The sequence below is a fragment of the Neomonachus schauinslandi genome, chromosome 1, assembly GCF_002201575.2.
Source record: "Neomonachus schauinslandi chromosome 1, ASM220157v2, whole genome shotgun sequence".
Classification (NCBI taxonomy): Eukaryota; Metazoa; Chordata; class Mammalia; order Carnivora; family Phocidae; genus Neomonachus; species Neomonachus schauinslandi.
The window spans coordinates 202,842,929-202,869,453 of NC_058403.1; the positions used below are offsets into that span (position 1 = coordinate 202,842,929).

At 48.7% G+C, this 26,525-nt stretch overlaps 1 protein-coding gene across 5 annotated transcripts in view; it reads left to right on the forward strand.

Annotated features, from left to right (window-relative positions):
* The window catches only part of EPS15L1 (epidermal growth factor receptor pathway substrate 15 like 1), a 95,615-nt gene that overhangs the window by 1,434 nt on the left and 67,656 nt on the right, over positions 1 to 26,525 (forward strand). For all 5 annotated transcript variants that reach the window (XM_021683285.1, XM_021683282.1, XM_021683279.1 and 2 more), the window contains exons 2-6: positions 22,451 to 22,492; positions 22,670 to 22,759; positions 23,217 to 23,264; positions 24,986 to 25,081; positions 25,742 to 25,804. In XM_021683285.1, the coding sequence (XP_021538960.1) occupies positions 22,451 to 22,492; positions 22,670 to 22,759; positions 23,217 to 23,264; positions 24,986 to 25,081; positions 25,742 to 25,804 (339 nt within the window). The remainder of the gene's footprint in view (positions 1 to 22,450; positions 22,493 to 22,669; positions 22,760 to 23,216; positions 23,265 to 24,985; positions 25,082 to 25,741; positions 25,805 to 26,525) is intronic.

Genomic DNA, 26,525 nt, shown 5'->3' on the forward strand with positions numbered 1-26,525 from the left:
TTGTGTGTGTAGGGGTCGAAACTCACTTAGGCTCACTTAATGAGAAAGTGCTTCCAGTTTGGGGGGGAATCTTTTTAAAACTTCTATCAAATTTTGACAGTAGCCCTAATTTGAACTTTGATGATGACAGTGGCTAATGTTTATTGAGTGCTTTAGAGTTTAAGTGCTTTCTAACACGGTGCTTATCCACACAACATGGAGAGGGGAATTCTTATTTTACTGATGAAGGATTAGCTTTGGAGGAAGGCAGTGGTTTGCCACTGTGAGTTAAGGTATGAAAACATGAATCAGGTCATGTGATTCATCTGCTTAGCACCTTTTGGAATAAGATCCCAATTCCTTCTCAGGAAGCCTTGCCGGTCTGGTGCCTGCCTGCCCTCTCCCACCTCATGCTTTCCCCGGTACCCACACTGCAGCCATACTTGCTGCTTTTCTGCTCTTCCCACAGTCCAGGCTTTCTCTGTTCTCAGGGTGTCCCCATTGGCTGTTCCTTCTTCCTGAAGTTCTCTTCCTTGTTTCTTCTCTTGGTGCTGTCAGTGCCTGGCTCTTTTCCCTTCTCCAGGTGGTAGCTCAGATGTCGTTCTTCCCAGACGCCTTTGCTGACCACTTGTAATAAATAGGGCCCCCTCTTCCATCCCACCAGCAGTGTGTTTCCTCCACATACCGCTCAGCACCATTCATGGTCTACAGATGTCTCTTTCCCCATGACACCAGGCACCCAGTCAGAGCAGGTGCAGACTCTTGCTCCTGTGACCAGCACCCAGGAGGTGTCAGGTAAACGCATGAAGCAGGAACCAGAGAGTTCGACCGACCAGCGCCATTTACAGGTGGCTCTTCTCTACGTGTGGGATGGGGCTAGGGGTGGGAGCAAAATTGAAGGAGGAGTTGCAAGAGACTGACAGCCAGGAGCCTATGACAACTTTAGTTCGCTGACTTCAGTGTTTTTTCCTGTTCCTTTATATGTTTGTTGAACGAAGGCACGAGTAGGTTTTCTTCCTTCAGGTAGTTATGTCAGCATTTCTCTATGGCTGTTCTTAGTGAAGTTCTGCACCAGGTGTTCCCGTCAAGCTAGGGGGGAGATATAGCCCTTCAGGTGTTTTCAGCACAGCTGAGATCACATGGATTCACAGATAATTACTGGGGATACATGGATATGATTCCAGGGTAATTTCTGGTTGGGGGCAGTCAGGGAGCCCCCTGGAGCATGAGGCTGTGCTCTGGTTGGACTGAGGTGTAGGGCGCACTTGGAACGTGGATGGCCTGTTGAAGGTGAATAAAGCGGTTGCCAGCAGGTTTGCAGAGGGGAGGGGGGCAGTGTGTTTCCCCTCTGTCCCCAGCACTTTTCCCATCAGCATCTTTCCTGGTCTGCTCCCTACTCCCCAATATCTATGGCACCTCTTTCCCTATACAGTTTCTTCTGACCCTGAATACAAATCTTGCCCATTTGAAGAGTCAGGAGTCTAGGGTTGATTTTTCCCAAGCACAGCTCCCCTTTGCCTCTCCTACCCCGGAAATGCATCTGTGTTCCTCACCCCTTTTGTACCATGTGGTCTCATAAGCTCCTGGTCACCATGCCATCCTTAACCTCAGTGGCCTGTCGTTGGTTGTCCTTGAACCCCACAACAGTGGTCACTGTAACCCACCAGTTGGCCTTCACTCTGTCTTCTGCATTCTTTCTCTCTGTCTGCTCCCATCTTAGGGTCTCCCCACAGAGCATGCCCTTCCCCCACCAAGAGTCCAGCCTCCTGTTTCCCCCTTGCCAACCCCCCATCCCAGCCCCCACCGGCTGCCCACTGGAATTGGCCACCTCCTTACCACATCCACAAGTTCACAGGGCTGGGCCTGCCCCCCTTCCTGCTTAGCCTCTCCCTCATAGTTCATTCCGCACAACCACCCCCCTGCTCCAAAAACCTCCAGCTGCTCCCATTTCACTCCCCTCAGTATGTCCAGCTTGATTGCTCCTGGTTCAGCATTCCCACGCCCCCTGGGCCTGCTCCACCTGAGCTTGCCGCACCATTGCCATGTAAGCCCTGGCTCTTCCCAGTGCTCCCCCACATCCCCCCACCTCATGCCGTGATCTCCTGCTGCAACCTAGCCTAACTCCCACCCATTGGAGGCCACTCTTGGAGGCCTCCTTGGTGGTGTCTTCCCTCAGTCCCACCTCAATGACAGTTCTCCCTCCTGTACCTTCTGTGGGTCCCTTGCGTGGCCCTTGACCCAGGAAGCACATGGAAAGTATTGGGCTCATTAATGAAGAGAGTGCCCTGTGCCCAAGGAGTTCCACCCCCTCCCCTATGCCACTGGGGTCCTCCTCCTTCGTCATGTGCTTCCTATGCCCAGGCACTTGAGATACATCATCTTTTTAATGGGTGCCAGGTTCTAAATTTTTATTCCCATTTTGCAAATGGGAAACTGAGACCCACAGAGATTTAAGTCACTTGCCGAAGTCCCATAGTTGGTGGGTCGACCCCACATCTGTCTGCCTGCAGAGCCCTGCTCTTTCTCCTCTTCCAGGCAGCCTGCTGGGCACCTCGCCCAGAGCAACACCTGGTGAATGTGTCTGCAGTGAATGCCAAGTGCTTGGGGCACTTGTTTGTCCTTTCGTCTCTTGTTTTTTTTCTCTAAAATAATTGCTACTCTCTCTGTCTTACTAGAATGCTAATGGTGATGTGGTATAAATTGGTGAGTAGAGAGTCAGGTTTTAGAGTAAAGATTGGTCCTACCCTGTAAGATCCAGAATTTCTTGGCTCTTTATCTTATTGTCCTGCATTGGCCTGTTTGTGGACCAAGTAGCTACCAGTTAAGCAAGAACATGTAAATTTTGATCCCTTTGCCCCAATTTTGAACTTTATTTAATTTTTTTAAAGATTTTATTTTAGGGAGAGGAAGAAGCAGGCTCCCCACTGAGCAGGGAGCTTGACACGGGGCCCCGATCCCAGGACTCTGAGATCATGACCTGAGCCGAAGGCAGACGCTTAACCAACTGAGCCACCCAGGCGCCCCAATTTTGAACTTTAAAGCAACTTTCCCATGCTTGGTTCTTCACCCGATCAGCTGCTCTGGGAAGTGGACTGTCTTTGATCAGGGTACCCGAGAGCTGAGTGTCTACTCTCTGATGCCTCAGGCCACCTCACATTATTTTATTTATTTATTTTTTTTAAAAGATTTTATTTATTTGACAGAGAGAAACATAGCGAGAGAGGGAACACAAGCAGGGGGAGTAGGAGAGGGAGAAGCAGGCTTCCTGCAGAGCAGGGAGCCCGATGCGGGGCTCGATCCCAGGACCCTGGGACCATGACCTGAGCCGAAGGCAGACGCTTAACGACTGAGCCACCCAGGCGCCCCCACCTCACATTATTATGCTGTGGGACGGCCGCAGCCGCCACCACCCCCATGAGAGGCATCTCGACAGCCACGCTGGGGGTGCTTTCAGGAGCTCCCCACTCAGACCTCACCTGAGCAGCCAGCGTCCACTCGGAAGACTACTCCACATTCTTCCTCAAAGACGACTCTCCCACCTCATTTTCATTTGAGGTCCCTCAGGGTGTGTTTTTCAGTGTTCAGGTCTACAGATGTCCTTTCAGTACCCTCAGTTGTGCAGTATTTTCTGTATCTCAGTTTCTCCATGTGCAAATCGGGAGTAACGCTATATTAAGTATGTATTTGCCTCCTGACAGTGGAATGTCAGCACCCCATGCATGCTGTTCATTCAGTAGATGTGTATTAGGCATTTTCTCTCTGCTGGGCACCTCGTGGGCAGTGGGATGCAGCAGGGAACCTGAAGACAGCCCTGTCCCATGCAGCCGAAGTTCTCAGGAGCGGGGCACAGATGGAAGGAAATGAGCAGATACGTAGTGTGTCCCAGGGCGAAGTGATCTTCGAGGTGAGAACTGAAGCAGAGTTTATGGTCCCACATGTGAAGTCGGGGAGGCCTCGGGAGGCCTCAGGAGCCCTGGACTGAGCAGGAAAGGCATTTTGTGTTGCTCACTGTATCCTCCGGAGTCATACTGGTCAGTCTTCTCCTCACTTTATAACGGTGTAAACTGAGGCCCAGAGGCATATGTCACTTGTGAAAGGTCACACCCAGCAAGCTTGAGCTGACACAGCTCACCTAATGCAGGCCTGGGACTCTGTGTTGCATTGTAGGTTCTGTTTGTTTGTTTATTTATTTCTTAAGTAGGCTCCACGCCCAGCATGGAACCCAATGCAGGGCTTGAACTCACTACCCTGAGATCAAGACCCCAGCTGAAATCAAGAGTCAGTTGCTTAGCCGACTGAGCCACCCAGGCGCCCCTTTTTGTTTTGTTTTGTTTTTTTTAACTGCCAAGCATTCAACAATGTGAGATCTCATTTGGTTTTAAACAGTGGTCATGCCACCTAACCTCTAGATACTGTGGAGTCTGATGGAGAGGAGATCACTTGTTTGAATTCTTATTTTATTGTTTTAATCTCATGTCACTGGAGTCATGGGAGAAACAGAAGCTGCCTTCTCGTCTTTACAGGTTCCCCTGCGCGGGTGGGTGTTTGCTGCTCCATGGCTGATGCAGAAATGAATGAGCCATGCCTGGCCCACGAGGAGGGTCGGCTTGGTCCAGGCCACAGTGGAGGCCCAGGCCGTGGGTGGTCTGAGCTGGATGAGGGGTGGATAACTTGCTTCCACTTAGGAGAGGGCTGCATGGAGAAGGGGCATTTGGGCTGGGCTGTGGGGACGCTGGGAAGAGAGGAAGGAATGCTTTTTCAGACAGAGGGAAAGTAGAATAAACAGAAGCCAAGACACTGGAATTCCAGCTCGAAGGGCCTAAATAGAGGCCAGGGCTGAGGACTCTGAGGTCCATAGCCCTCTTTTAACTAGGGTGACATAGGGATTAAAGGAAGAAGGTGGTTGGTAAATGGGACACAGTTTGTGCCTGGCCTACAGATTGGCCTGAGACAAAAGGGACTGACAGGGTGTCTGCTTGCCTAGAGAGTGGCTGATGGTGGTGGTTGGGGGTGGGGGGATGGGTAGAGGGAAGGAGACCTGCCTGCCGGGTGGCCCAGAGGGCTGCTCCTGCTTAGAATGCTAGGTTCGCCATAGTAGGCCCAGCCCTCAGTGTCACAAGCTGCTGGAGGGAAGTAGAGGTTGCAGATGACCACAAACAGCCATGTCCTTAGACTTCCGTCTGGCCCTGCCTACTGGGTGGAATTGCTGTACTCTTGATGGCAGAACCGATTTACCAATCATGTTTCAGACCAGCTGATACAAAGTCAGTTCTCCTTTTGTATACACCGGTTGAAAGCTGGGAAGGGTGGTACCAGGAAGGCTGGCCGTCACCGTCTGCAGACTGGAATCGGGCTTCTGCCCTATCCAGCACATTGCTCACCTGCATCCCATGCTTCCCAGTTCTACCCTCCCTGTTTGCTTTGCCCTGCGGCCCCTGGGCCTTTTTGTTTGTTTGTTTGTTTTTAAAGATTTTTATTTGAGAGAGCGAGCCCGTGCACGAGCAGGGGGGAGGGGCAGAGGGAGAAGCAAACTCCCTGCTGAACAGGGAGCCTGACGTGGGGCTTGGTCCCAGGACCCTAGGATCATGACCTGAGCTGAAGGCAGATGCTTAACTGACTAAGCCACCCAGGAGCCCCAACCCTGGGCCTTTCTTTTAGTTGCTTGCTCAGGCGACATTCCCTCTTGCCTCAGGGCCTTTGCACATGCTTTTTATTGCTCCCTTTCTGGGATGTTCTTCCCCCCACTTTATTTCTGGGTTAACCTCTACTCCTCTTTGTATCTCACCTGGCACATCACTTCCTAAGGTAAAGCCTTCCCTGACAGGTTGGCCCAGCTTCTCTGTTGATGATACTCTGTACTTTTTCCACATGCCAGTCTGTAATTTTCTGTTGGTGGCATTATTAGATTGATGGTTAGTCTCCCCCACCGCGTAGACTAGGTTCACAAAGGACTGTTTTAATTTGTCCTTGTTCCCCAGGTGCTCAGTAATCATCTGTTGAACGAATGGCAGAATAGTAGAGCAGGCCCACAGTATGTGAGGCAGGGAGGAGCTATGGTAGGTTCTTGAGGAGTGGAGTGACATGTTCAGATCTGACCACTTGCATAGAGAATGGGCAGAGCTGGGGACTAGCTCAGAGATGTTTCTTGTGAAATGAGCATGAAGTGATAAAGAGCAACCTGGCCTGAGGTTGTTTCCAGAAGAGTAAAAGGGGTTGGTGATCAAAGGAGTGTGTGGGATGGTTATTTGCATTGGGGCCTTCTAAGTGTGGGGAGGAGGCAGGAGAAGGAGGCAGGTGCGTTGTCCAGCCAGCAGGGCAAGACCAGCCTTCCTGGGTGGTGTCAGGTGGGTGGCTGGGTCGGGTGAGACAAGATCCATCACCTTGCAGTGGGCCCTCCAGGCCTGGTGGGATCCCACGTTTAGGTGCAGTTGAGAAGCAGCCTAGCTCCTGGGGGCACCATCGGGTTCCATTTGCTGAGCACCTACCCCGTGCTGGTCTGGGACCAAGAAGAAGAAAACTGAGCCCCCGGTCTTTAGATGGCTCAACTGGAGCTGGACTCCCAGGCCTACAGCTAAGTAGGAGCCCCTGGGTGGGTGGTACCTACCTAAGTAGGTACCCCCTTAGATACCTAAGGAGGTATCTCCCCCCCCCCAAGTGGGAGATACCCTGGTGGAGGTCGGGTGGCAGCCTGCAGAAGCGGGATGAATTGCCTTCACTGGCTTGGAAAGAAGGAGAGCAGGAAGAGGGGGCCTGGGTCTTCCTTCCTCTTTTCCCTCTTCTGTTCCAGCAGAACTGGAGGAAGCAGAAGGGTGCAGCCTTTCAGACTGGCTGCTCCCCAACCCCCACCCCCTCCCACCCCATCAGAGCCCCGTTCCTTGACTCTGGTAACCCAGGTATTGGGGAGAGATTTGGGGTGCATGTCTTGTACAGAAGAAAGGAGGGGGATTGGACACCCACTTTGTGCCCATTCACCATTGACTCCCCATTAGGGACGTGTCATTGTCACTGTCCCTGTGCTTGTTTCTGAACAAGGAAACAGGAGGACAGAGCTAAAGTGACAGGTTTCAGGCCTCCCAGGGAGTTGGGGTGCTTGGATCAGACCGTAGCTCCAAAGCCAGTGTTCTCTCCTGTGGACAGCACACCATGGGCTCCTGGGAGGGCAGGAGCAGCTCTGTCCCTGCTGTGTCCTGAGCCCCTGCAGCAGGCAGGTGATAACCGGCTGGGTGGCTGCACGCTCCAGAGAGCGGCCAGGAGCAGTCTTCTCTAACTGACGGTAGTCAGTTAGTGGAAATGTTCTGTCTCCTGTGTGAAGAAGCAGGCACCCAGTGCGCTGGTGAGGGGAGTCAGGGAGGCCTGACGGCCAGGCCCCCACCCTTTCGCAGGGCTCCCTGTGTCTCTTCACTTGTGCTGTGAGGGGGTTGGGGAAGGGAGTTCTCTGATTTACTAATGACAGGAACAAGCATGCCTGTCGAGCCACAGAAAATTGGCTTTTCTTTTTTTTTTATTTAAATTTTTTTTTTTAAGACTTTATTTATTTGCGAGAGAGACAATGAGAGACAGAGAGCATGAGAGGGAGGAGGGTCAGAGGGAGAAGCAGACTCCCTGCTGAGCAGGGAGCCTGATATGGGACTCGATCCCGGGACTCCAGGATCATGACCTGAGCCGAAGGCAGTCGCTTAACCAACTGAGCCACCCAGGCGCCCGAAAATTGGCTTTTCTTAATCCACAAAGGATGTTTTCAGTTTTACATATCCAGCGGGAAAAGGAAATGATCTTCTTTCGGACTGCTTTTAAAGGGGGGAAGAATAAACAGGAAAAAAAACAAAGAAAAGAAAAGGCCTGTTGAGGGTGAGGTCCTCACAGGGAGATTATTAAGCCAGGACTGGAAAGTTTGGGGCATGGATTAACCCTCTAAATTCCCCCACACGCTAGAAACGGCAGTTTGTGGCTGGAGGTGCCAGGACCCTGCAGACCTAGGTGTGTGCTCTGAACATTTCCCCTCTTGGAAGTTTTCTTTGATCAAGACCAGAACAGTCTCTGGGCCCATAGTGCCGTACCCCTGTATCCTTGTGGACACTTCCTCCACTGAGAAAAGGATTCCACAGGGGATGAGCAGACGCCAGCGGTTGCTGAGTGCGAGCAAGTCGGTGCTGTTGTTTCTCTCACCCACACACCAGACCAGGGAATCGGCATTTTCTTTCACACCAAGCTGGTCCTGTTGGCATTCGGCCTCTTGATTTAATTTTTTGTTGCCTTTTAGCCACTCGGAATTATCCTTTAACTCACAGCTACTAAGCACTTAACCTGCTGTGTGTGTAATTGCATGTTTTTAAAAAAATAATAAGTAAGACTAAGAACTAGTAAAAGACTGTTAGGAGCGACTCAGCCAACTAGTTGAGTGAGAAAATGAGTACAGTACGTACTGCAGTGTAGCCAACATTTGGTGAAATATTTTATTATTTTTTGGCAAAGATCATTTGGTGTGGCGTGCTGTCAGGACTGCGATTTGATGCTTGCCAAACACGCCCTGATTAGTAGCCTTGCCTGACCTCCCTTCCCCCCCCCCACCCCCCCCCCCCCCCCCCCCGATTCTTTATAATAAAGCCAGCTTCTCTGTCTCAGTGATAGTAATAACAAGGGCAGTAATGGATACAGTAGCATTTGGGGGTTGTAGGGTGTGCTTTACCTACATATTCTCATCCGGTACTTAAAGTAATCCTCAGGGCAGGCACTGTATTATTCTTATTCCATGGCTGGGGAAACTGGGGCCCTGGGAGGCTTTGTAGCTTGTCTTCCCTCTGCTGCTGAGTGGTGGAGCTGTGTCTACCCAAGCATCAACCTCTCTGCACCCATCTCACACACTCCCTCCTGAGGCTCCATCAAAATCTTACTCATTCTGTAAACAAACAAACAAATAAGTTTATTTAAAAAAAAAAAAGTTTACGGAAGGCCTGCTTACAGAGCCAGCATTGCAAGAGGTAGAATAAGTGTGAGACTTCTAACTCACCCCCTACCCCCCCCCAGAATTGAAAATGTAGGAAGGAGGTGCCCCAGTCATTAGAGTAGCCTTGACAAAAACTGGACATTAAGAAATGTCCCACTTGTAGGTTTGGGGCTATGGAAATGTGGAGGAGAGAGGGACTCATTTCAGTTGGGGGGAGTTGGGGAGGTTTTTAAAGCAGGGGGTTGGTTGTGGGGCTGGGAGGTAATTGGCCTCGAGCAGGCACAGCCCCTCACCCCAGGCATAGGGAATAATTTGTGCCCAGACAGGGAGCGTCCGGTGCACAGTATGTAGAGAATCTGCCAGAGCAGGAAGGAGAGCAGGGTCTAAGTGCTGTGCGTGCAAATCTGAGTGTCTCTGAGCGGACGTCCAGGTGAATGCGTGTGTGGTGGGGAGCGGGGGGGGGAGTAGTGAAATTAGCCCAGCAGGGGCAGGGGATGGCTGTGGGGCACCTCGAGAGCTAGCCTAAGGGTTGGAGACTCATACTCTTCACCAGCCACAGAGCCTTTTCCGAGCAGTAGAGTGACCACGTGAATTCCTCTCCCTGCTCCTGCCAGTATGTTTGTTCTTCTGTATTTGTTCCCTGACCAGACCACGATGTTCCGCTCCTCCTTGGTAGTGGTGACTGTCTTTTGCTCACCATGGAATCCGGGAGCCTACTGGGTACCTGGTGCCTAGAGGACCCAGGCTCTGTAGAAGAGCAGTGGGTGCCGGGAGGCTAATGATGCCACCCTCAGGAGGGGAGAGGCATAGAGCTGACGACCCGATCCTCCTAGGGATCCCTGAGTCCTGGGCAGTATGCCCGCTTATGGGATGGTGAAATATCGGGCCAGAGCTCAGCACATGGCAGAGACGTTGGAACCCCAGGGTGGCTGATCTAGGAAAGGAATTTTGGGAAGATTCAGGGCACACTTCGGGAAAGTTGGAAGCACTGTGGGAAGTGGGCATTCTCAAGGAAGGCAGTAGGTGCCCTGCTGTGGAGGGGCCCTTACTGCTGAGCTGTCACCCCTGTGAGTCTGTTCAGGGCCTGGTCCACTGTGCAGAGGAAGGAAGGACAGAATGGACAGGGGCTGTTCTCTGAGAGGCTGGGAAGAGTGATATCCAGGGAGGGCTCTGGGGAGGCCTGGTCCGCTTTTGATCTTAAGCAGCATTTTTGGGAGAACAGGCTAGGATCTGCTCCCTGCTCCACCCAGGCTGTCTGGGCAAGGTCCCGGGAGCTCCTTATTGTCCGACTCTTTCCAGTCCCATCCACCTGTCCTCTGTGTGGCTGCACTCAACCCCATGCCCCTCCCTACATGCCCATCCCCTGCTCCCTTCAGGACCCTGCTCCCTTGGTGTTTCCCCACCAGTGGTGCCACTTTCCATCCATGTTGCAGGCTTGTGTATCCCCAGGGCTTCAGTGCAGGTGCTCCTAGGCATGCTTGTTGTCTTGTATCCCCTTGGGCAGGCTCATCTGGGGCAGTGGCAGTCTCCCTGCCCTCACAGGTGCATGTCTGAGCTGCTGAGTGCCCCCGCCACCCCTGTCTGTTCCTCCCAGCACTTGGCAGCCCTCCGTGTGCATTGTCATGTGTGATGACATCCTCCTCCAGACTAGGACCTCCGAGACACTCTGTAGAAACTGCTTGACTGGGAATAAGATTTCCACCTCCATGTCCCATAGGGACATCCCAGAGAAACATGTTTAAAGGTGTGTGTTTAGGCACAGTGAGTGGCTGCATTCCTTCGCCTCATCCCCCTGGAGGCCTACTGAAGTCCTCCCTGCCGCTGCCCTCCCCCTCCCCGGTTGCTCCCCCAGTCACCCACTCCGCGTAGCTAAGTGCATATTCAGTTCACTGGCTCTTGTGCACGTCTGCTCAGGTCATCGCAGGGATCATGTTCCGGGCTTCTCGGCAGGGTGGGCACAGACCCTCTTACCTCACTGTGTCCACCCTTCCTGGCTGGCTGAAACCATGCTGAATGATCCGAAGTCCCTGCCGGCCCCCTCTGCCCTGGAGTCCACCTTGCCCATCCCTGACCCCTGGTTCAGGCTCTGGAGGCTTCGGCTGTGCCTGCTGCTGTCATAGCTCTCACATCCCGTGGCACCTTGTGCTGTAGTCATGCGCTCACTTTGCCTGCCTGTCTCCCCATCTTGAGCCCTAGAGCTCTGTCTCACACCCTTTTGTATCCTTGATTCTTCCTCATAGTGTGGACTTAACAGATGTTTGTTGAATGAGTGAATGAATGAATTTATAAGTCCCAAGGGCAGACCACTCTTTCAGGAAGTTTTCTGTGAAGAGTAGGTGGGAAGTCAGTAGTCTGAAGTGGAATGGCCTGGGGGGACATTTCTAGAGATGGGTGCCAATGTCACATGGGAGCCGGTGGAAGGAGAGGACGAGGAGGAGAACGGGACTATAAACAGTCGGCATTGGAGGAGTGCTCGCCCCATGCCAGTCTCTGGTGCTGGGAATGCACAGCCTTATTTTCCAAATAAGACACAGAGCGGCTGCTCACCCTCCCCAGGGTTGCACAGCACTCTGGTGGTGGGGTGGGACTTGAGTCTACATCTGTCTGGTGGCATTGTTGACCTCTGTGTGGTTCTGCTCCCCCCCCCCCCCCGCCCTGTGCTAGGAGCACCAGGCCAAGAGGTGTGGGCGGAGACCTTCGGGACTCAGTATAGGTTCTGCCTCCTGCAAAGGATGGTGTGTCAGGGTGGGAAGGTTGCCTCAGGTGACCTCGATTTCTCTTTTATTTCCATTTCTGGTAGACAGGGCCAAGAGCAGTGGTCTCCTGGGAGCGCTGAAGCTTTTACACCTTGATCTGCATTCCTCCTGATAGTTACTGGCCTTGAACTCACTCTGGCTGTCTTCGCCTTGACGCTTCAGTGTGTGTCTCAACTTTCGGGCATGGTTCTCTTGCTCTTTGGTTCTCCTTGTAGGTGGGGATTGCAGGCCTTACCCCCGACCCCCACCCCATGTCATGTCCCCACCTCAGGCCTTGAGGTCCTAGTGGGTTGGACGGAGGCCCCGCATGCTGTGCTGAATGGCAGGTGCACATCTTCAGCTAGTCCTTCGTCATGGCGGTCATTTGGGTCCCCAGAGAGAATCCTGTATCTTCAGATCCCTCTTCTTGCATGTGGCTCTTTGTCTTTCCTGTCTTATTTACAAAAGCAGTGTGAATTAATGTAGAACATTGGTGAACTCAGAAAGCCACGTGTGTGGAGCAGGGAACCAGTTCACTGGTAGGAATCAGTGTTAGCATGTGGCGTCTGTCCTGCCACATTCAGGCCCGAGTGCATATGTGATCGCTGTGGGCTTACCAGCCAGGTCATCACTGTGTGTGCTGGTTTGGGCCCTCCCTTTGCACTTAGCAAATACCTGACGATCATGCCCCACTTGGAAATGTTCTGCCCTTGCTGTTTTACTGCTGTGTGGGATCCTTGCCTGTTTTCAACCTCTGCTGTCACCCATAGTCCTTGCCCTCCAGCAGGGTGAACTGATACAATGCTCTTGCCTTTCCCCACCTCCTGCGTAGTTGGTCACTTCCTCGGGGTAGACCCCCAGGGGGAGACCTTACAGTAGCAGAAGTGTGTGTGTGTATGTGTGTGTTAAAGAAGTGCTAGTTTTGGGACTCCTGGGTGGCTCAGTCAGTTAAGTGGCTGCCGTCAGCTTGGGTCATGATTTAGGATCCTGGGATCGAGTCCCACATCGGGCTCCCTGCTCAGTGGGGAGCCTGTTTCTCTCTCTGCCTGTCGCTCCCCCCTGCTTGTGTGTGCTCTTTCTCTGACAAATAAATAAATAAAAATCTTAAAAAAAAAAAAGTTAAAAAAAAGTGCTAGTTTTTATTGTTTGTCAAAAGTATGCACTGCTGGTGATAAAGCTGCTTTTTGTTTATCGTACTTAACACTTGAAGTGGCTTGTACCATTAGGATCCTTGCCAAAGCAGAAACATACCAAATGTTGGTCTTGAATTATGTAAGATTTTTACACACACTCAAAGTAGATGGAAGAGTTTAATGAACTCCCATGTGCCCACCACCCGTTTACAGCAAATGCCGTGTTTTTTTTTTTTTTTAAAGTAGGCTCCATACCCAGCGTGGGGCTTGAACTCATGATGCTGAGATTGAGAGTCATATGCTCTACCGACTGAGCTAGCCAGGCACCCAAACAAATACCGTTCTCTCTGTACTTGTCTACCATCCCTTGACCTCCTCTGCCATACACATCTTTATTTCTGAGGTTTTTATTTTAAATCTCAGAAATCGGGGTGCCTAGGTGGCTCAGTCGGTTTGGTGTCCCAACTCTTGATTTTGGCTTGGGTTGTGATCTCAGGATTGTGAGATCAAGCCCCGGGTTGGGCTCCCCACTCAGCAGGGAGTCTGCTTGAGATTCTCTCTCCCTCTCCCACTGCCCCTCTCCCCCACGCTCTTGCTGCCCTCTCTCTTTCTCTCTCAAGATAAATAAATCTTAAAAAAGAATAAAATCTCAGAAATTATATTTCAGTTTGCATCTCTGACAAGAAGACCATTTTTCTTTACATAACCACGGTGCCATATCAACACCTTACGCATTTAATCATTCCTTAGTATTACTCCATCAATACCCAGTCCATATTCAGTATTCTTTCCCTGAGTGTCTCAGAATGTCACCTTGTTATTTGATTGTGAGGTCTCCTGTCTCTCTCACTCTCTTTTTAAAATGTATTTTGAGATAATTATAGATTTACATGCAGTTGAGGAAAAATAATGCAGAGTGATCCTGTGTATTCTTCATTCTGTTTCCTGCAGTGGTTAACACTTTGCAAATCTGTAGTACACCATCACAACGAAAAGTTTGACATCGCTGCAGTCAGACACAGACCGGTTCCATCCCATACAGGGATCCCACCTCTTGGCCCTTTTAGCCATTCCCATGCCTTCCTTCACCCCTGGCACCTGCTAATCTGTTCATTTCCAGAATTTCAGCATTTTAATGATGTTATATAATAGTCATTCAGCACATAACCTTTGGAGATTGGCCTTTTTTACTTAGTATAATCCTCTGGAGATTCTTCTAGGGTGTTGCACATATTAGTAGTTCATTCCTTGGCATTTTTCATTGCCAAGTGGTATTCCACAGGGTGTGTGTGGGGGGGTCACAGTTCATTTAACCAATCCCCCATCGAAGGGGACATGTGGTATGTTTCCAGTTTGGGGCAGTTATGAATCAAGCTGCACTAAACATCTGAGGACAGGATGTTATGTGAACCCAAGTCTTCATTTCTCTGGATGAATGCCCAGGACAATTGCTGGGTCTTGTGACAGTTGCAGGCTTAGTTCTTTTTAAGAAACTGCTGAACTGTTTTCCAGAGTAGCTATACATTTTTGCCTTCCCACCATCAACGTGCGAGTGATCCAGTTTCTCTGCATGCTCACTGGTGTCACTGTTTGTTATTTTCGCCATTCTGATGGGTGTGTGGTGGCATCTCCCTGTGGTTCTGATTTGCATTTCCCTAATGACTAACATATGCTGACCATCTTTTCATGGGCTACTTGCCATCTGTACGTCCTCTTGGGTGAAATGTCTCTTCATGTCTTTGGCCCGTGTTCTCATTTGATTATTTGCCTTTTTTTTAAAGCAAACTCTGTGCCCAAAGTGGGGCTTGAACTCACTACCCCAGGATTGAGTCGCATGTGCCACCCACTGAGCCAGCCACGCACTACCCCGTCCCCTCCATCGTTTGCTTTTTGTGCCTTTGAATTTTGACAGTTCTTTGTGTATTTCAGATACTAATCCTTTGTCAGATCTGTGATTTGCAAATATTTCTGTGACTCAGCTTGTCATCCCCTTACCAGGGTCTTTCACAGAGCAAACATTTTTCATTTTGATGAGGTCCAATTTATCAGTTTTTCCTTTTATGAGTCAGCCTTTTGGTATCAAGTCTAAGAACTCTTTGCCCAGCCCTTGATCCTGAATATTTTATTCTGTTTTTTTCCCAAAAGTGTTATTCCGTTTAAGTTTTTCCATTTAAGCCTGTGACCCATTTGGAGTGAATTTTTGTAGAAAGTGTGAGACTTGGGTTTAGGCTTATTTTCTTCCTCCGGATGTCCAGTTGCTTCAGTGCCGTATGCTGTGCAGGCCTCTTTCCTCCTGAATGGCCCTGCACCTCTGTCAGTAGTCGGTCGGGTACACCCGTGTAGGTCTGTTTCTGTGCTCTCTGTTGTGTCCCATGGCTCTGTTTGTCTACCCCTTCATCACCGCCATGCTGCCTTCTAGCGAGGCTTGAAATCAGGTAGACTGATTCCTCCCACTTTATTTTTCTTCAAAATTTATTTTTCTTCAAAATAGCACAAGCTATTTTGGTTTCTTTGCCTGTCTCTATACATTTTAGAAGAATCTTATTTTTATCTACAAAAAATCTTGCTGGAGTTTGGTAGGAATCAAGTAAAACCTGCATTTCAGGGGTGTACACATTAACTGTGCTGGTTATTGCCCTCCAGAAAAGCCAGTTGATCATCTTCCCACCTACAGGGCCCAAGATGCTCGTTCCCACCTTTGCTGACTCTGCCAACCTGATGGCAAATGCTGGTGCTTCAGTCTGTTTTGCCGTATGGAAGTTGAACATTTCCCCCAACTTTGCTGTGTCTTTTCTTTCTGAATCTCTTTTGTCTTATACTTTGCTCATTTTAAAATTAGGATATATTTTTTCTTGTGATTTATAAAAGCTGTCTCCCACATCTCCTTCTCTCAGCAAGGTTTACCTTAGCTCTGGTTTAGAAACTTCTCATGGGACAGCTGGAGAGAGCTGTCAGTTCCTGGGAGGTTAGAGATGCCCCAGTGTTTTCTGATGTTTTTGAATGCTGATGAGCTAAATCCCAGGTTCCTCAGCCACAGAATATGACTGTGCACGTTGCCAAGATGATGGCTTTGCAAGCAGTGAGGGCAGCCAACGCTAAATGGAAGGCAGAAACGTAACGACTATTAAGTGAGCACTTCTTTAGGCTGCGTTTTTATTATTATTATTATTATTTTCAATTTTATTTATTTAAGTAATCTCTATACCCATGTGGGGCTTGAAGTCATGACCCTGAGATCAGGAGGTGCATGCTCTTCTGACTGAGCCAGCCAGGTGCTGCATGGGCTGCATTTTTCTATCAACATCTGGTTTTCCAAGTAGAAACTCAGACCAGGATGTCTTTGGGTGTTATTTGGCTAATTCTTGCAAAACTTGGCAACTTGATTGAAAAATACACCATTTCATTTCCCTGATGATGAGTGATGTTGAGCATCTTTTCATGTGTCTGTTGGCCATCTGGGTGTCTTCTTTGGAGAAATGTCTGTTCATGTCTTCTGCCCATTTTTATTTTTTTAATTTTTAAAAAATTTTTAAAAGATTTTATTTATCTATTTGAGAGAGAGAGAGAAGTAGACTCCCAGCTGAGCAGGGAGTCCGATGTGGGGCTCGATCCCAGGACCCTGAGATCATGACCTGAGCCGTGGGCAGATGCTTAAGTGACTGAGCCACCCATGGGCCCCGTCTTCTGCCCATTTTTAAATTGGATTATTTGGTTCTTTGGTGTTGAGTTGTATAAGTTCTTTATATATTTTAGATACTAACCCTTTATTGGATATGTCATTTGCAAATATCTTCTCCCATTCAGTAGATTGTCTTTTAGTTTTGTTGGTTGTTTCCTTTGCTGTGCAGAAGCTTTTTATTTATTTATTTTCAAAGATCCTTTTATTCATTATTTTTATTTTAAAGACTTTATTTATTTGAGAGAGAGAGTGAGCACAAGCAGGGGTAGTGGCAGGCAGAGGGGGAGGGGGAAGCAGGCTCCCCGCAGAGCAGGGAGCCCAATGCGGCGCTCCATCCCAGGACCCTGGGATCATGACCTGAGCCGAAGGCAGACACTTAACGGACTGAGCCATCCAGGTGCCCCAGAAGCCTTTTATTTTGATAAGTCCGAATAGTTTATTTTTGCTTTTGTTTCCCTTGCCTCAGGAGACCTATCTAGAAGGATGCTGCTATGACCAGTGTCAGAGAAATTACTGCCTCTTCTATTGATCTTTAAGGTTTTAGGTCTCACATTTAGGTCCTTAATCCATTTTGAGTTTATTCTTGTGTATGGTGTAAGGAAGTAGTCCAGTTTCATTTCTGCATGTTGCTGTCCAGTTTTCCCAACACCTTTTGTTAAAGATATCTTTTCCCTATTGAATATTATTTCCTGCTTTGTTGAAGATTAATTGACCATATAATTGTGGGTTTATTTCTGGGCTTTCTGTTCTGTTTCCATTGATCTGTCTATGCATTATATCTTTTTGTGCCAGCACCATACTGTTTTGATTGCTACAGTTTTGTAATATAACTTGAAGTCTCAAATTGTGATACCTCCAGTTTTGTTTCTCAAGGTTGCTTTGGCTATTCAGGGTCTTTTGTGGTTTCATATAAATTGTAGGATTGTTCTAGTTCTGTGAAAAATGCTATTGGTATTTTGATAGGGATTGCATTAAATGTGTAGATTGCTTGGGGGTGGTATATTTTAACAATATTTGTTCTTCCAACATCACTCATCATCAGGGAAATGCAAATCAAAATCACAATCAGATATCACCTTACACCTGTCAGAATGGCTAAAGTCAAAACCACAAGAAACAACAAGCATTGGCGAGGATGTGGAAAAAGAGGAACCCTCATGCACTGTTGGTGGGAATGCAAACCTGTGCAGCCCCTCTGGAAGACAGTTATTGAGGTTCCTCAAAAAATTTAAAGTAGAACTACCCTACAATCTAGTAATTGCACTACTGAGTATTTACCCAAAGAGTACAAAAACGCGAACTTGAAGGGATATGTGCATTCCTATGTTCATTGCAGCATTATTTACAAAAGTCAAACTATGGAAACAGCCCAAGGTCCATTGATAGATGAGTGGATAAAGAAGAGGAGGTATATATACACAATGGAATATTACTCAGCCATAAGGAAGAATGAAGTCTTGCCGTTTGCAACGACACGGATGGAGCTAGAGGGTATTATGCTAAGTGAAGTAAGTCAGTCAGAGAAAGACAAATACCACATGATTTCAATCATATATGGAATTTAAGAAATAAAACAAATGAAAAGAGGAAACAAAAGAGACAAACCAAAAAAACAGACTCTTGACTACAGAGAACAAACAGATGGTTACCAGAGGGGAGGTGAGTGGGGGCAGGGGCAAGAGGCAATGGGGATTAAAGAATAGTTATCTTGATGAGCACTGAGTAATATATGGAAGTGTGGAATCACGATAATGTACACCTGAAACTAATATAACACTGTGTGCTGACTACAGTGAAATTAAAAAAAAAGGATATAGGACAGTAGAAAAGAAAAGGTAAATACAGCTGTTATGGGGTCTTGGCTTTCTGGGGGAAATGACAAGTTGCACTGGTTTTCAAGTCAGTTTATACAGTTGAGTTGAGTCTTGCACTCTGACCTCTTGTGTTGAATAAAACGCACCATCACGTAATCACGTGCATGCATTTTCCCAAGGCTGCCATGCATGGGAGGCTGTGCTGTGACCCAGTGCCCAGCTCTGTCATGCCTGGGCTATTTTTGCAGCGTGCAAAGTAGGTTAGGGCCACGTGACTTGGGCACTCCTCTGGCTCTGTGGCTCATTGGCTCTGTGACCCTGGGCAAGGTACCCTCAATCTGAGCACCTGTAAATGGGGGCTAACAATATACCTGTGCCAAAGTGTTGTTGGAGCATTAAATGAGGTACTAGATAGGAAACCATGAGTGCTCCATAAATGTGACCCTCTATTTATCAGAGCAAGGAATTAAACTTTTTTCCAAAAGTCTTAAAAACTGGTTTGCTTTAAAAAATGCCATTTTTGAAATGAGCAAGGCTGGCAATCATTGCTTTGTTTGGCATGAAAGCACACCCTTTCCCGGAAGAGTGGGAATTCTCCTGGTTCCAGGCATAAAGATTTAGGAAGGGTCCTGCCTGTGGACAAACGCGGGGGTCAGAGCTGGATGGCCTCAATCCTAAGAGGTTTTGGAGCTGCTAGAACCCCAGTCTTCAAAGGATTTCCCCTCCAAAGGGGTTCTGCTGTGTTCTTCATCTCAAGCTGCTTTTCTCCAGCATTAAAATTGCGTGTGCTCACATGAACTGTGATTTTTTTTTTCCAAAGATTTTATTTATTTATTTGAGAGAGAATGAGAGACAAGAGCACGAGAGGGAAGAGGGTCAGAGGGAGAAGCAGACCCCCTGCTGAGCAGGGAGCCCGATGTGGGACTCGATCCCGGGACTCCAGGATCATGACCTGAGCCGAAGGCAGTCGCTTAACCAACTGAGCCACCCAGGCGCCCGAACTGTGATGTTTTAAAGCCCTCGCAACAGAAGGGTGTGGACTTGTTCTGGGTTCGTTCCCCTTCCCTGTCGCCCCCCCTTGTAAATTGCATCTAGGCTGGAGGACAGAGCAGAGAGACCACAGAAACTTTTCATGTTATCTCTGAGTATTTTAAGATATGATGAGCAACTGAATGGTCAAATTGAAAGTTATGATCGAACCTCATCAATAATTCAGTCACTGCAAGTTGAAGATGGCCCCTTAGCAGGGTGGGTTGGCAAAGGAGATCGCCATCCAGGGCTGGCTGTGTCCTGCTTCCATTTTCAAAGACCTCGCCCAGTTCTCTGCAGCCTTTTACTCTCTGCAGCTTTCTTACACTGAGCGCCTCATCCCCTGGCCCGTTTCCTTTCTGGCTGTGCCCCAGGCTTTGCCTTGGGCTCTCTTTGGGGTCAGACAGAGGTGAAGAGCTCTGGTGTCCCCTCTCAGCGCGCTCTGTCCCAGCAGCTGTAGCACTCTCTCTGGGAGCTGCTGCCGGCACCGGTGAGTGGGTTGTGACAGAGGTTCTCTGCCCAGGAGCTGACCACGTAGACTGCCTGTCACTGGGGGATTCCTGGTGTCAGTTGGCAGCAAGTGTCTTCAGCTCTGTCTCAGTGGCATATCGGGCAGCTTGCAGACGTGACTCCCCCATCCCTGGGATGAGGCGGAGTGGTGAGAGGAAGTGCCAACCAAATCTGGTGTTTTCCCCTTTCCCCCCTTCTGCTTTTGCAGTAGCTGAAGTATGAGTAATCGCATTGAAGCTTCTAACTGCGGTCATTATCCCAGCTTAACTAAATTGATTCCCAGAGAGAGGAATAGTTGAGGCACACTCTTGTGGTTTCCCGTCACTTGTGGATATGTGGGATTGAAAGCTGGCCATAGGGGCGCCTGGGTGGCTCAGTTGTTAAGCGTCTGCCTTCAGCTCAGGTCGTGATCCCAGGGTCCTGGGATCAAGCCCCGCATCGGGCTCCCTGCTCCATGGGGAGCCTGCTTCTCCTTCTGCCACTCCCCCTGCTTGTGTTCCCTCTCTCGCTGTGTCTCTCTCTGTCAAATAAATAAATAAAATCTTTTTTAAAAAAAGAAGGCTGGCCATAGACCCATCTGGGGGGTGAGCCCTTAGCACAGACCATTGGAGCTTTGGGTCTGGTGCTTCAAAGGCTTTTCCAGATTATTCAGGGTCTTGTTTTTCTTGATTGTGGATCTAATAGCTCAGAAGCATTTGGGAAGTTTGAAATAGTTGTTAACTCTGTATGTCCCAAATACCCCTTTTTCACTGGAATTTTAGTAGCTTGGAAACCTCTTTTCTTGCCTACCCTGAGATCTTTTAAAAAATCCCACTGGAAATGTACTTCAGACCAGAGCCTCTCTGATTGTTGGTGGGAAGGGGACCTTTGCCATCAGGGTGGAGGCCTCTGGGCTTGTGCATTCCATTTCTGTGAGCCGGTGGCAGGCGATGTGCTGTTGACCTGGCCACTGTCACCTTGTTACCTTGACAAACAGCCAGCCTGACTTTGCTTCATCTGTCCGCCTTAGTCTTCTGAGGAGATGTGCTTTGGAAGCATGCCCGAGTTTTAAACCTGGGAGGTCACACGAGGTGTGATGGCGGGCACTGCTGTCTAAGGTCTGAAGGAGCTGAGAGTGACCGACCCCCCCCAGCGACCGGGTCAGGCCAGCGCACCGGGCAGGAGGAAGCAGCCTGCCCAGCAGGCGCCATAGCTGTGTCCTTAACCTCTCGATCCTTCTCCCAGGTGTAATCCCCTTTTCTTTCTCAAGCCATGGCTCCTTGTCACCCAGCCTTGCTTTCCTTTTCATGTTGCTCTGTGTTTAGTTTTCTCTGCTTTTTCAAGATCCCCCCCTTTCTTTTTGTTTTGACTTTCCTCTCTCCCCTTTCAGGTCTTCGTGCTCTTTTCCTTCTATTTTCATTCTGTCTTGGCGGTGTTCTCTGTACTTTCGCTTCTTTATATGCTCGCAGGTGTTGGCATCCCCCAGAGAAGCTGACCGTAATCTCGGCATTATTTTTAACCTGAAGGGAGTCTCTTTATGCCACGGCGGTATGCAAGTGTTGGGCTGGTTCAAATCCGGTGATTGTAACTGGAAGGAACCCACCTCTGCCAGTTTGATTCATTATGAAAAATCACAAGACAGCATTCAAAGACTTCTAAAACACAGTACTCCCACCTCTCATTCAGGCCTCGCTTTCCCCGTCCTTCTTGTCTTTAGTGGTCCTGTTCTTCTATATGATTAAGCATAATTGTGTATTCTTCACTTTGCTCCCTAAGTCAATGGCAGGCTTGTGGACTGCTGTTTCCCTTCATGCGGCAAAACACCAACGTGTGTAAGCCTTTAGAGGGGACATTGTAGTGGCTGCTTAATTCCTTCCCCAGCTGACACCTCCCCTGGGGGACGGCTCGCTGAGGTCAGGCAGAGAGGCTGTGGACACAGTGCAAAGTGTGAGGGCTCGGCCGCCAACCAGGCCGGATCCAGACATGGCTTCAGTGAGCCACATGACCCGAGAGCGGGTGCTTACCTTCTCTGAACAGTGATGTCTTGGGGATCTGATGGCTGGAATGTGGAGTGTCTTCTGTGCTGAGCCGAGGACTTTGAACTTCCTGCCTGCAACAGTAGGAGTGGTCACTGACCAGCCCTCTCCCAGCATGGGCCAGTCAGTGTGCATCCCTTGGTGGCTGGTGGTGGACAAGATGGGTGGGGACTAGATCTGGGGCAGAGAAACCAGTCTGAAGCTTGTGTGTCTGGTGATTCGTGATGACATGCAGAAACTCCTGTTTGGATGCTGGAACCAGAGAACAGTCTCAGAGGAGAGGGTGTCTTTTCCCTCTGAGCTCCTGGACGCATTGAAATCCCCTCATTTGGTGAATGGAAGTCACCTCGGCTGCTGCTGCTTCCTGAATACCAAGTTGTTTGTGTAGAAATTAGGACTTTGAAAGAGCATTAGCGTTTCTCCTTCCCAGACTGAGTAAGTATGTGAGATCTGTGTCTAAAAACAAGCTGCAGTCTGTGTAGAGAGGACGTTTAAAGTGCACACATTTTGATTTTCACTGTTGTACATTTTGGTAATGGCTCTTTGAGGGGATGGCATTTTTTAGGGCGGGGTGTGTCCACTTTTGACCAGTGTCTGTGGTTTTGTTTACAGATTCCCACTGGAAATCCATTATATGAATCTTATTATAAGCAGGTAAGTTTCACTGGTGTCTTTTTGGATTGAATTAGAGAGGGCGTGTCTCGGCAGGCACAAACCTGAGTAGGAGCCCAGTTGGGTCCCTTTCTGTCCTCCAAGTTATCAGCCAATAGCCAGTGGGCTGTGTGCTGCTTTATCTGAGGCCTTATCTCAAGAGTTGTTCCCCCATTCTAGGTAGACCCGGCATACACAGGGCGAGTTGGGGCGAGTGAAGCTGCGCTTTTTCTAAAGAAGTCCGGGCTCTCAGACATTATCCTTGGGAAGGTATGTGAAGACGGATAGTGACCTCTCTTCTGAGGCCGCCCTCAAGGCTGCCCTGGCAGGCGAAGGCCAGACCCCTCTTCCAGGGGATGTGCCTTCTGGGGAGTGGGCTGGCCACTGTGAGCCTCTCAGGCTGTAACTGGTGGATATCCCACTTACTGCTTGGGCAGCAGACAAGAGGCCTGAGTGCTTTGGGGATCTTGACAGCTTATGGGTTTATTTTGGCTTTGGAGCTGAGTAAACCTGGGTATTCTCTAGGCTCTGCCACTGGCCAGCTGTGTGCCCATGGGGGTGGGGGCAGGTCCTTCACCTGTTGCAAATTTGCCTCCTCACCCACAGCTCAGGAATGGCCACTCCAGCCGACACGTAAGACCCACACGCAGTGGCACTTGTTCCTGTTATGTGACTAAATGGGCAGTGACTGGCAGGTGCACTCATGAGCATTTCTGTGTTTCCACAGATATGGGACTTGGCTGACCCAGAAGGTAAAGGGTTCTTGGACAAACAGGTATATATATATACAGATACACACAGAGCAAGTGGAGGGGCTTGGGCCAGACCTCCGTAGGCTGGGTCACGTCTGCACTTCCTTCCTTGTTACTGCCGCGGACAAGTATTACTAGACATGAGTGTGGCCATCAGGCTATTAACACGGCAAGGTTTCATTTACTTGTGTGCTTACAGGTGATGAAAATGTTTTCAAATCGATCTATTTTGAAATAATTTAAGACTCCTGGAAGTTGCAAAAGCAGTCCAGAGAGTTCCAGTGTATCCTTCCTCAGCTCCCCACAGTGAGAGCTGCTCATGTCACCATAGCGTGACACTCAGAGGCCGGCTCGGTGCTAAACTGGAGGCCTTGCTCAGAGCTGGCTGGTTTTACATGGACTTTTGTGGGGGGGGGGTTGGTGTGTATAGTTCTCTGTAATTTTATTGCACAAATTCATGTGATGACCGCCATAGTCATTATGACACAGAACTGCCTGGCCCCCAAAAGAATCTCTCTCGTGTTGCCCCGTGGCAGTCACACCCTAACCTTGGTTAGGTTCCTTCTGGTTCCATCTCCAGCATGATTTTGTCATTTTTGAGAATGTTCTGTAAATGGAAATTTATAGTACTTACACATGCTTTTAAATGGTCATATTTTAATTGAGTTCAGTTTTTCCCCAAACTGTATCCCAAGGGATGCCATTCCTGGTGTCCTACTGCCCATGATCTGATCCGCTGGGAAAGCACCATCAGCTCTTCCTCCCTTCCTTGAGATTCACACGGTACATCTGCATGTTGAAAGAGTCTGAGGACCTTGTGGACGAGAAACCTGTTAACTTTGTCTAATGCAGTTCCCAGAAACTTCTTAATCCCCTTTTCTGTACACTCCACTCAGGCATTCTGTGGACATCAGTCTGAGAAAGTCCGATCTAGCGCGTGTCTCTTTGAAGATGTTTTTAAAACTCTGATTGTGTTTATAGCTTTAAAACAGTTCATGTTCTCAGGCTATTTGATCAATTAAAAAAAATTAGGTGATGCTCTGTGAGTCCACTAAGCCTGTGGCATGGCTGGCTCTGGGTTAGGAGGAGGGCAGGGAAGAGCAAAGGCCCCTGATGGCCTAGTTCAGGTCCTTTGTCCCTCCATGGGAGGTAAGGTTCACATCGGGCCGGGGGGGCGAGTGGGAGAGGCTATCTTCAGCAAGGCCAAGGGATCACAGTGAGTCGTGACAGTCAGTTCCCAAACAACTATTTCAAACCATTTTTAAAAAGTCAACACATATTTGAATCATCATTTATTTATAATCTTAAACTCTAGTCTGCTGCTTATCTAATCTAGCATTTTCCCAAATGTTGGGAGCTCGTTATTGCTTAAAATACATTTATTTAAGGGGCGCTTGGCTGGCTCAGTCGATAGACATGTGACTCTTGATCTCAGGGTCGAGAGTTCAAGCCCCATGTTGGGCATAAAGCTTCCTTAAAAAATAATAAAGGTATTAAAAAATATACTCATTTGAAATTTTGGATTGTCCAGAGTGCAATGGACTGAGTCCATTTGGCATATTCACAGTGCTCCCAGGGGGACCTTTTGCACATTAAGTCATTGCATATGACTTTTGCACATTGAGTCTTCATTGTTGCAGTGAAGTGAAATTCCTTTCTCCCAAAGCCCGAGGCTGCAGATAGCTCTCCCCCTGTCATCGCCAGCCGGCTAGTGTTTACCCCTCCCCCTTTTTTGGATTTGCAGGGTTTCTATGTTGCACTGAGACTAGTGGCCTGTGCACAGAGCGGCCATGAAGTTACCTTGAGCAATCTGAATTTGAACATGCCGCCGCCTAAATTCGTAAGTGTCAAAATCCTTCGGTTCTTCGAGCTCTTCTGAGATCATCTGTCGATCTGTGTTTTTCTCTCTTTTTTTAATCGAGATGGAATTCATATAACCTAAAACTCACCATTTTAAAGTGAACAACTTAGTGACATTTAATACATTCACAGTGTTGTACAACTGGCCCCTCCCTCTAGTTCCAGGACGTTTTCATCACCCCAAAAGGAAACCCTTTACCCAGTTAGTAACCCCTCATGGGATCCCCCTCCCCCAGCCCCTGGCAGCCATTCATCTCTCTGTCTGTATGGATTGGCCTGTTGTGGGCATTTTATGGAATCATAGATCTGGCTGCTTTCACTCATCGTAATGTTTCCAGGGATCATCTGCTCCGTAATGGGTGTCAGTGCTTGGTTCCTTTTCCTTGCCACGTCAGACCGCGTTCTGTGGTCAGTCCATTCCTCTGGTGGTGGACATGACAATTCGTGTTTGGGGATTTGTTTGCACACGTATTTTCAGTTCTCAGAGTGGAATTGCTGGGCATATGGTAGTTCTTGTGTTTAACTTTTTGAGGCTTTCCCCATTTTGAAAGCACTTTGACATGTGTGTCCTTAGCACAAACACGTCCTCCGTAGTTGAATTCCATGCCAGCCACAGCCGAGTGTTTCTTTTTCTTTCCAGCACGATACCAGCAGCCCTCTGATGGTCACGCCGCCATCCGCAGAGGCCCATTGGGCTGTGAGGGTGAGTGACCCCCGGCAGCGCCCCTCAGCCGTCCTCCACATGCAGTTGTTTTAGCCACTTACGGTGTTCAAACGCTGCATGGGATGATTGTACCTGGTCTGTTTCAGAGTGAGTTTGCCACAGAATTTAACCAAGACACTCTTTCAGATTAAAATCTTTAAATGGCCGTGACCTTTTTGGACATTGCCCTGCTAAGGCAGTTAGCTGAGTTTCAGGTGATGGATTATTAAAATTTTACAGTTATATTTTGCATTTCCGGGTCATGTTGTGTGGTTTTTGCTGCCTGGGTTGGTTAATCAGGATAGAAGGGCCAGTTGTGAGAACTTCCAAACTTGAAAACCTCTAAGGTATCTTCGTAGCTCTTGCTTTTATTTCTAGCCAGTTCATGCGTTATTATTCATTCCTTTCTGTTGCTGTCATTGCTTTTGGAAAAGCTTCTCTCAGTACCTGAGGGGACAGCCTCCATGTCCGAAGTCTTTCTAGAAGCAGCAAAGAAAGATACAAGCGATACTCTCTAATACGATAACCTCTAATAACCTCTAATAGGTACAGAATCAGTCCTAAAGAAAATGCACGTGGGACATGGAGACGGTCCCCAGATACTGAGACCTCTTCACTCCTCAGTTGTAAGGGGATTGTCATATTTCCTCACTTCTAGTTGGCTTAAGTACTGACATTAATAACAGTCTTGCTATAAAATAAAGACATCCCTCCCCCCCCC